At 52.1% G+C, this 9,595-nt stretch overlaps 3 protein-coding genes across 4 annotated transcripts in view; all 3 read right to left on the bottom strand.

Moving 5' to 3' along the window:
* Positions 1–350, bottom strand: part of PHF23 (PHD finger protein 23) — a 3,468-nt gene extending 3,118 nt beyond the window's left edge. Inside the window, exon 1 of the mRNA XM_024731388.1 lies at positions 101–350. Within this exon, the coding sequence (XP_024587156.1) occupies positions 101–134 (34 nt within the window). The 5' untranslated portion in view covers positions 135–350. The remainder of the gene's footprint in view (positions 1–100) is intronic.
* An 881-nt stretch (positions 351–1,231) lies between these two features.
* GABARAP (GABA type A receptor-associated protein) lies at positions 1,232–3,271 on the bottom strand. Its single transcript, XM_024731374.1, has 4 exons — positions 3,051–3,271; positions 2,426–2,504; positions 2,168–2,286; positions 1,232–1,722 (listed from the first exon to the last, which is right to left on the bottom strand). Exons 1-4 carry the CDS (start codon positions 3,138–3,140, stop codon positions 1,657–1,659), a joined length of 354 nt encoding a protein of 117 aa, XP_024587142.1. The 5' UTR covers positions 3,141–3,271; the 3' UTR covers positions 1,232–1,656.
* Positions 3,272–4,349: 1,078 nt separating this feature from the next.
* Positions 4,350–9,595, bottom strand: part of CTDNEP1 (CTD nuclear envelope phosphatase 1) — a 6,106-nt gene continuing 860 nt past the window's right edge. The window contains exons 2-9 of one of the 2 annotated variants that reach the window (XM_024731373.1): positions 7,351–7,417; positions 7,138–7,256; positions 6,866–6,937; positions 6,120–6,236; positions 5,780–5,891; positions 5,289–5,373; positions 4,943–4,999; positions 4,350–4,707 (exon numbers count right to left, since the gene is read on the bottom strand). In XM_024731373.1, coding sequence (XP_024587141.1) covers position 4,707; positions 4,943–4,999; positions 5,289–5,373; positions 5,780–5,891; positions 6,120–6,236; positions 6,866–6,937; positions 7,138–7,256; positions 7,351–7,417 — 630 coding nt within the window. In that variant the 3' untranslated portion in view covers positions 4,350–4,706. Of the gene's footprint in view, positions 5,000–5,288; positions 5,374–5,779; positions 5,892–6,119; positions 6,237–6,865; positions 6,938–7,137; positions 7,257–7,350; positions 7,418–9,595 lie in introns of both variants that reach the window. The other variant, XM_024731372.1, reaches the window with a different exon arrangement.

Genomic DNA, 9,595 nt, shown 5'->3' with positions numbered 1-9,595 from the left:
CCCTCCCCCGCTGGGCTCCGGGGCTCGACCTCCAAGTTTGCCAATAGATTCCTCGCCCGCCCCCCGCCGACTAAGCGCTCTGTACCGGTCGAGAGCTCACCTTCGGGACTGGGCTCCGCCATGGCTTCCAGCATCGCCCCCTCCCCTCCTCCCGGTCCGGCGCCCCCCTCCCCTGAGCCGGGGATCCCGGTGCCGCCTCCGGTGCTCGGTGCTCCTACTGCCTCGCTCCACGGAGGTGTCTGCTTCGACTCGGTTGTGACTCGAGTCCGCTAGCCGCTGCCGCCACCTCCCTCTACCACTGCCTCCCGCACTCCCGGACCGGGCCCCCTCCCCCCGCGCCGCCGGCCGCCTGCTCCCTCCTCCTTCTCTCCTCCCTCCCTCCTCCTCTCTCCCCCCTCCCTTCGCGGGCGCTAACGCGCAATGCATCAAGGGGATTATAGTCCGTCCGGGGGCAGCAAAAAGGACACTGCATAACCCTCTGGAACTTCAGTTCCCAGCAAGCCACGGATTGGCGCAGGCGCACTAAGCCGCTCTCCGCCCCCGGGGAGTGGCGGGGAGATTGGGAGCAGAGGGGAGAGGGGAAGAGTGCGCTCAGGCTCCTGGGAAATGTAGGCTGGGCGGGGCTAAGAAAGAACGGGATGAAGGGAAAGAAGGGATTAGAACTTTCGGCCACCATACTGCCTCATTCTGCGGCTTCTTTCTACCCACGGGGGACCGCCCCACTTCCGGCCAGACAGAGAAAAGGCTGCTGGGAGATGAAGTTCTCCCGGTGATAATGGCTCCCTCCTCCCCGTGTTCTCCCTCTCCTGGATTACACTCCACTGGATCCCTCACGCCGGCACAAAGTCTGTCTAAGCGACACGCATCTGAGGACAGAGTCCTTTTACTAGCTCCCACACTCGAAAATCTCCTTCACCCAAAAGATTATGACAAACTTGGATGGTTTATGTAAAGCAGGTGCTTTCAAACTTCCACAGAAACCCACAGTAAAAAAAAAAAATTTTTTTTATAACCTCAGGACCCAATCCATACACACGTATATAAAACTGAACTTTCATGAAATGATATTCAGTATTCCATCCATCACAATAAAAGCACACTTTTTATGCACAAGGAAAAGCCCAACATAAAAACAAACCAAAATATACTTCTATCCCTCCAACCTCCTCTTTCCCCACCACTGACGAGGGAGAACAAAAGGGGGAGGGGAGCAACACAAAGAAAAATCCAGTTCAGTTTGGTGGTTTTCTCTTTATTGATGTGCCTCCTACCTTCCCCCCACAATTTCAGTCCCTTCCATCTACCCCCAAAAAAGAAGGTAGTGAAAAGAAGGGATTGTTGGGGTTCTGAGCCCCTTGGGCAGTTAGGGAAAAGAAACCAAAACAATCACCAGATGTGACACAGATTGACAGTCAAGAAGTCTAAAGCAGAATGGGAAAGGTGGTAAAGGGGAAGAATGGAGAAAGAGTGGGTACTAGAGGCCATCTCCCACATTAACTCTTGTGTTTAAAGGGGCTGGAAGAGAGTCTCAAACATTAGGAAGTGCAGGTCCTGAAAAAGGGAGGTGGTGTTTGACCCTCAAGGAGGAGCAGGTCAAGGAAGGGGGGCCACCTCTCTCTTTGTAGAATGGGACCCCCCACCTTAGGGACAGCAGCTTCACACACCATAGACACTTTCGTCACTGTAGGCAATGTATAGAAAGAAGTCTTCTTCATGGTGTTCCTGGGGTGAAAGCAGAAAGTAACAGTGTTCAGGCAACTGGGCCTTAGTTACTTGAACCACCCACCACCGGGACAGATTCTTCCAAAACCATTCTTTTTGACTCTCCCTCTCACTTGCTCCAGGCCCTAGACGCTGAACAGTATTATTCTAGCCAACAGTCTTGGGCAAAAAGACCTCAAACTGTTCTCTGCTGCCTTGGAACAGGGAGGGGCCTGAGGAGAGTCTGGATCACAACAGTTGCTCCAGATCACTATTCTCTCTTCTTTCTACTCCCACGGCCCTGTCCAAATCCCCAACCCAGGACTATGTGGAAATTTTAAGAGCAAATATAAAATTGAGAGCTAAGTAAGCCAGTTTGGTCCAAGAATTGCTGACTTAAAACTTTTTGCCTCTCAAGCGCTTCCAACTCCTCTCCAAAGCCTCCACTACTTCCCAGGCACCATACCTGGTATAGCTGACCCATCGTGGCACTGGTGGGTGGAATGACATTGTTGACAAAGAAAAACAAGGCATCCTCAGCTCGGAGATGAATTCGCTTCCGGATCAAGAAGTAGAACTGACCAACTGCCAAAGATACAAGGCCTGATAAAGTCAGAGATCACAAATGCCCTCAAAAGAACACCTTCTATGTGGAGCCTCCTCCCACAGAGACTGCGCTCCCACCCCCCAGGACGCAAACCCGGGTATTGGGTCAGATTCCCACCTGTAAGATCAGAAGGCACCAGATATTTCTTTTTGTCCAGGTCTCCTATCCGAGCTTTGGGAGCCTTTTCTACTATCACCTGTTAAAGCGAAGGTTAAAATTAGGAGACATTAGGTATATAGCCCGACAGCTCCACCTGTCAAGAACTCAAACAACAACATTCCTAGCACCCACACCTACCCCAGACTCATTTCTCTTTGTCTCTGAACACGCGGCGCAGCCCTGAGCAGGGATTCTGACCCCACTGACTCAAATTCACCTAAACATCCAGGATCCCTAAACAGGGCGTCATAACAAACCGTTATTTTAATCATAAGGGGATGACCTGTCTGGGCCGACTACAGCTTCAATTTCAAAAACCCCATGTGAAGCTCAGACTGTCAAACGCCCCACAGCTTCCCACATGAATCTCAAGGTCTGTCTCTCGCGTCTACATCCTCTCACCCCCAGCTCTACCGCTACCCCACTCCTTTCACCTCCGGTCCCAGGGACAGCAGTTTCGGGCTCGTTCCCAACCCCGCCACAGCCGGCAGCCTGAGGCCCGCGCTGCGGGTCCCGGACTCAAGCCCGGGCTGTGGCGTCAGCGCCAGCGCCCCGCACCCTCGGCCCTGGCTACTGTCCTCACCGGGACCCGGTCCGGGTATTTCTTTCGGATCTTCTCGCCCTCAGAGCGGCGCTTCTCGAACGGATGCTCCTCTTTATACACGAACTTCATCCTCCCGGGAACCGGGCTGGACCGGGCTGGGCTGAGGGAACCCGGGGGGGGGCCGGGACGGGGGGCGGTGGCGACGGCGGCGACGCGCGGGCGGATTCGGCGGAGCGATCCCGGGACTTGGGCCACTTCCCTATTCACCAACCCCGCCCCCGACCAGCAGGAGCCTCCCCGCCTGCTATGTTACGCCGCTAGCGCAACGGCCCTAACGCCACTAGCGTAGCACCACCTACCGACCGCCACCCCCACGCCGTCAGTGCAATAGCTTTGGAATCAACTTGGAGGCTACGCACGCGGCGTAGGAAAGACTGTTGGCTTTTGCTATCGTCGAAAGTAATTGAAAACCCATTTTCCGAGTTTCCCCCAGGAAGGTAACGATGAAAATGGCTGGAAGATGGTAACCGTAATTTGAGACTTGGCTCTCCAAAAGTTCTTTTCGGAAATAACGTACAGGAAAAAGAGCAGGTAATTATAAGGAGAGCTATTCACGAAACGTGTTGGTACGTTGAAGGCGGCCGTTGACACCAAAACAAAGTAGTACCCAAGCGGAGGCAGTGGTCTCCGGAAATAGAGGGCAAAAACGAAACGTATGTTTGGAGAGACGCACGGAACGCTTAGGTTCCAGGCGTGAGTGGACCAATAGGGACTAGAGAGGAGGTCCGAAAAGTAAGGACTACGTCAGCGCGGAAGAATACTGCACTGTGTGCACCCGAGAATCATGTGATCTCGGAGAAGGGCGGGGCGTCACGTGGCGGGGGCGAGGAAGTAGAGCCGGCTTAGGCTTCGGGGAGGAAAGCGCTGGGGAGGTGTAGCCCCGGTGCTCGGCCGGCCCGCCGGTGGCGTGGAGCAACCCGCTCCCCCCTCCTCCTGCCCCACGCCGCTCAGGGGCAGCGTCTGCTTAGCTTGTTCACGTCAACCCCCTAGACGAAATGCTGGCTTTGCCGGCGCCCAGGTCTCTCCTTTCATATTTCTCCGTCCTACCGCACTGAAGCTCACGTTCCCTCAGGACACACAGTTGTCCTTTCACTCCCCGACAGGGCGCCCATCCTGTCACTAAGTCCCTTCCCACCAGGGAAAGCTAACATTACACCATTCCCCCTACCCCTCGGGTCTACAGCAGCCTCTTTTCCTTCTGCCTAGGGGACAGGGTGGGTGTGAACAAAGACCCCTCCCTTCATTTCCCAAAACCCCAGAGAAGGACCTAGGGCAGCCTTGGTTTTAAAGTTATAATGCATGGTTTAAAAGAGAGAAAAGAAAAAAAAAAGAGAGAAAGCTGGTTACAGGTCTGAGGGAATCTAGGAAGAAGGGAAAATAGAAAGTAAGGGAGGGGACAAGTTTGGGGAAAATCCAGTGGCCCAAAATCCCAGTTTCCCACCCACAACCCAGCCCTTGGAGTGAAGAATTAGATCAGTTTTGTACAAGAGTTTTTAAAAAAACAAATCACAACAAAGCTGGCTTGGCTTCTCTTTGAGCCTCCCGGATTACCGAATGTCTGTCTCCCACTCTGGCCAGTCCTGTCTCTCCACCAGACACTGTTGCGGCTCTCCTAGGCCTCCGCTTATGTCCCAGTCTGGGGTTTCCAGGGAGTGCGAACACGAAGTTAGAGTGAGGCTGCTTGAGAATCTGGCCCTTGTGTCCATCCAGACTCCATATGGAGTGCAGGGCTCCCAGGGCAGAGAGGGGTAGGAGGGGCAGACCCTGCCCAGGCAGTCCTCACCAGTGGACAGGGCACCAGACGGCATCCCGAGGGCTCACCCTCCCTTTCCCCCCCACCCCAACTCAGGTGGAGGGGGAGCAGCTGTCACCAGAGCCTATGTTGGTGAAGGTTTCGGCTCAGCACAGAACGAACATCAGCGGTGAACCTGGGACAACAATAACTTGCATTGGTAGAGTCCTTATGTTGATATCCTCACACTAGTGTAAGGCAGCCTCACGGAAGACGTGGGGTGGAAAGGATCACCGTTTTCACATGAGACAGGTTCAGTTTGCCCAAAACCCAAAGGCTAAAAGTGATGAGTTTTAAAAAGACCTTGTTCAAAAGTAATATTCTTAAGGGAAAAGAGATAAGTAAAACAGGACAAACTTTTATTCCTTCTTGGGATCCCCCACCCGCTTCTCTCCTCAGAAATCTAAGTGTCTAGCTTCCCTTACCTGAGGGCATCCAGCATCGGAAGCAGGTTGAGAAGGGCGGTATCGCTGGGGTCACTGAACCAGGATTTGATGGGGATGGCATTGTCTAGAGTGGGTGAAAAGGCACATGAGAAGAAACAAAGGATTCAAGAGAGACAGGGTGCTTTTCCTTTTATTTGGGGGTGGCTTTCATTACTTTAAAATACATACGCCCCCAAACTGAATGACCTAAGTAAAACCTCGATTTATTCTTCAAAATAAAATAAAATTTTAATCACCGTATTTCATACTAGGGCGAGGCTTCTAGTCAAACTTACTGCCTTGTGTGTTACCTGAAGCAATTTGATATGAGAAATCTGATTTATGAAATGGATATGGCGGGGCGGCGAACATCTCATTTAAAAGAGAAACAACTTGCATCCTGTAAACCAGGGAATCCCAGCTCCATGCATTCAAAATACCTACTCAGAACCACTTCCTAGTCCTGCCAGACTCACCACCGTCCCCTGTACCTGGATGGCTCCTGTAAGCCCCTGGGGAGTTATCCAGGATCACAATGCTGGAGAGGTCACTGTGGACCACAGAAAGGTCCTTGATGTAGCTGCCCAATTCCAAAGTGCAGTGCTGGAAGGCAGGGTGAGCTGGTCATCAAAAGGAGACTCGCCCTCTGTGATTGCTCCCCCAATCCCAACAGTGCTCACAGGCAGCCAGTTCTCACAAAAGGGATTATACAGTATGCCTCCCCCACACCCTCAGAAGGTTCCATTCCAGGGCAGTTGCCTCAAACTCAGGCCCCTCCCTGATGGCCTGCCTCCCAAGCCTCACTCTTAGGCCTGGACGCTAGCCCCTTACCTGTCTGTAGTATCTCCTCTTGAGAATGCTCCTGCTGTTATCCAGTTTATCTGCCACAGCAGAGCCGTAAATTTCCATGCTTGCTGTGAACACCACCAGCTCGTACCACTGGCTCACCTGAAAGAGATTGGAGAAGAGGAAGGTGTCAGAAAAGATGATCATTCAGACGTATAGATCCCTTTTACTAAGACTCTAGCAGAGTCCTTCAGGACTTCCAACAACACTGAATGTCTCTGAGGACACAAAATTCTGAAACTGTCCTCAAACTCAGGAGTCTTAGGCACCATACACCCTTAAGATTCACAGATGCAAGAACAAAAGAGTGGGAAGGGGCTTCCCTGGTGGCACAGTGGTTGAGAGTCCGCCTGCTGATGCAGGGGACGCGGGTTCGTGCCCCGGTCCGGGAGGATCCCACATACCGCGGAGCGGCTAGGCCTGTGGGCCATGGCCGCTGGGCCTGCGCTCCGCAACAAGAGAGGCCGCAGCAAAGGCCCGCGTACCGCAAAAAAAAAAAAAAAAAAAAAAAAAAAAAGAGCGGGAAGGCTGTGGAAGAATAGAATTGCATCAGCAAAACAAATGAACCCAAACTATCGAAAGCCATTCTCTGAGCATCCTACAACCTCCCCTCTCCAAAACTGCCCTTACCCATTTCTCCTGATCCCTTACTTCCTCCAAATCCTCTAAATTCCCAGAGCCCTAAAATCACTGCTTCATCACAGAGCTGCCTTCAGCTTCTGCAAACTCACCACTTCCAAGAAGAAATCCACATGGGGCCTCTTATGTACAAAAAACCGGACGGGATGTTTGTCTATTACCACCTGTAGAGGAACACAGCAGGGCTGGGAGAAGTCCTGAGCACCACAACATAGGCCTAAAGGACACCCCCCACCCTCCCACTGCCTGCTTCCCTCCTTCAGGCTGCCAGAGGACACAGCCAGGGATGAGATGCTCTGGGACTGGCAAAGAATTGAGCAGAATAACAGACGTAACCATTCCATCACTTCCCAGCCCCACACACCTTAAGAATGAAGTCAGGAGGCGTTCCAGGCCGGACTGTAGGCCTCAGGACCCCATCATGATGGGAGTGAATAAGTGTCTCATCCAGATCCAGCACCAGGATCTTCCTCTTCACCTGGCCTGAACCACAACGGGAAGGGGTAACACCAACCAACCTCCAGCCAAGACCTTGAACCCTACCTCAGCTAGGGTTCCTCCCAGTCAGCATACTCACTTAGCCGATTCCGGGACACAGGAGATAAGGGAAGGATGTCATATCGAACAGTTTGGTACTGAATTACCTAGGAATAGCAAGAGAGAGGTTTAGAACTCTTGACAAGGAAATCTTCCCCACTAGTAATAGAAAGCACGTGTTGAACATTTACCATACGCTGGGCATAGTGTAATTTAGGGTTGTTTCTTTAATCCTCAGAACAACCCTAATAATAACAATATCATCTACGTCTTAAGGACGAAGAAACCAAGGCTTGGAGAAGTTAAATACTTTGCCTAAGACCCCACAGCTAGGAATTGTCTTATTTAGCAGTTTGCCCCTCCAGTTAGAATGAAAGCAAGGATTTTGTCTCAATCGTGGCTGTATTCCTAGAACACTATAGCAGGGGTGGTCACTTACATTAGAATCAATGAAATGGTGGAGGCAGGATTGTACCTGTGCAGTCTGATCCAAGAACGTGCCCTCTTAACCATGATGTTATCCTGCTACATGGAACAAAGAAATGCGTGGCCCTCCCCACCTCCACCTCAAGAATTCTCTGTGACACCTCTCATCACCTCCTGTTGGGAGCTGAGGGCCTCAGATTCCTTAGTGGACAGGGCGTAGGAGTCAGGAGGGGAGGTCCTTGGGTCACTAAGGGGAACAGAGAATGAGGGAATCCAGGGGTTGTCAGGTCAGCTAAGTTCCTCTGGCTGGGGGCCACCAGGCCTATTTTAACCAGCCACCTGTCCATTTCTGTCTCTACTAGCCAAGTCACAAGTTGTAGAGAACCTCAGCCCTCTGAACAGCCTCCTTATCCTGGTACCCAGGGCAAGGCAGAGAACACTGGAAAGCCCCACTCACCAGGCAGACCGATAGAGTATCAAGAAGGCCAGAGTGAAGTAAGGGCTGTGAGTGGGAGGTGAGGAAGGGACAAGGACGTCACCATCTCGGCCTTCCAGCTTCTCCAAGCCTTCTCTAGAGGCTCCTGTTTCCAGCACTCAAATCTCTCCCATGCAAAGCTTGGCAATTCCCTCCTCTGCTCTTTTCTTCTAAGCACAGTCCGTCCCTAGGCCCCAAGCCTCACGAACCAGGCTCTCCACGTGCAAACCAAAGGGCTCTCTCCCCCTAATCCCAAGGCATGTGCCCTTCTTTTCTCTCGGGGCTGCGATGAGGGCTGCAACAGCTCGGGTGTCCTGCCCTGCTATCTCGGGTTGCACATGCTGGGCATGTAGGGAATGCTCTAAGCATCTGCCAGAAAGGGGGTGGGGGGAGAAACCAGATTGGAAAGGAAGGAAGGGAAGACAAAAGGCTGTGGGGTCAGTGCTGCCCAGAGGAGAGCAATTTTGCAAGGAACCAGTCTCTTCATGGGCTGGAGCCCATCCCTGCACCCAGAACAGAAAACTGCTATGTTAGGGGAAGAAGGGGAGATGCTCGGAGCAAGGCCAGGAAGAGAGGACAGCAGCTAACACGTAAGGAAAATCCCAGGAGCTAGTCCCCCACACATCTCCGTATCTCTGACCCGATTCTTCTTGGCTCCTAACCCTTATCTCAGGGAAACAGCCCTGCCTACAACCATGACCACCCTGAAACCATCCTCACCCTAAACCCTAAATCAGGAAGTGGAAGGAGTGGAGTAGTAAAGGAGACACTGAATCCAAGGCCATTCCCCAAATTAGTAAGTCAACCACCACTACCACTCAGGGCTTTCTGGAAGTTCCTTGACCTAGGCAGCCCCTACCTGGTTTTATTCCTTCATGTTTTATTGAGGTATGCCAGAGTACAGACTGGAGACCCTCTGCACCCCAGCTCACTGAATCCTCCCCAGACTCCTTCAGAGGATTCTCCCCCGTGATGGTGAGAACACAGAGCACATTAAATGATGTTAGCCTAAGGAGGTTTGACCTTGGAGAAAAGCTATGGGGGAGGAAACCCAGAGATACACTCCCCACAGTATCCCTCACAATGCTGGGGTCTCCTGGAGAAACAATCTGAGAAGCGTGCCCTCAGAGTCAAACCTTAAACTGACAAGCACCGCCTTCTGATAGGGACACCAAAACTTTAATGTGCTCCCTTCCACAACTAAAGATGCCAATGATAAATGCATCTTTTTTAGTCTCAAAGTCTTAATAAACCCAAATATTCACACTCACACTATGAAATGAGTTTTCAGGACCTTTTTGGAAGAGTTCCCTTAATTTGAACTGCAGGGGTTTCTCCTTCACACCCAGGGCTTTTCCCACGTTCCCATCCTTGTTGGTGACAG

The sequence above is a fragment of the Neophocaena asiaeorientalis genome, unplaced genomic scaffold, assembly GCF_003031525.2.
Source record: "Neophocaena asiaeorientalis asiaeorientalis breed wild unplaced genomic scaffold, Neophocaena_asiaeorientalis_V1.1 scaffold1189, whole genome shotgun sequence".
NCBI lineage: Eukaryota > Metazoa > Chordata > Mammalia > Artiodactyla > Phocoenidae > Neophocaena > Neophocaena asiaeorientalis.
This window is presented reverse-complemented; position numbering and strand designations above follow the sequence as displayed.

Excerpts from the sequence above, each read along its gene's own strand:
- GABARAP (XM_024731374.1), bottom strand. The coding sequence starts at position 3,140 with ATGAAGTTCGTGTATAAAGAGGAGCATCCGTTCGAGAAGCGCCGCTCT. Across the intron at positions 2,505-3,050 it reads AATACCCGGACCGGGTCCCG|GTGATAGTAGAAAAGGCTCC; the intron begins GTGAGGACAGTA and ends TCGCTTTAACAG. Across the intron at positions 2,287-2,425 it reads GGTGCCTTCTGATCTTACAG|TTGGTCAGTTCTACTTCTTG; the intron begins GTGGGAATCTGA and ends TATCTTTGGCAG.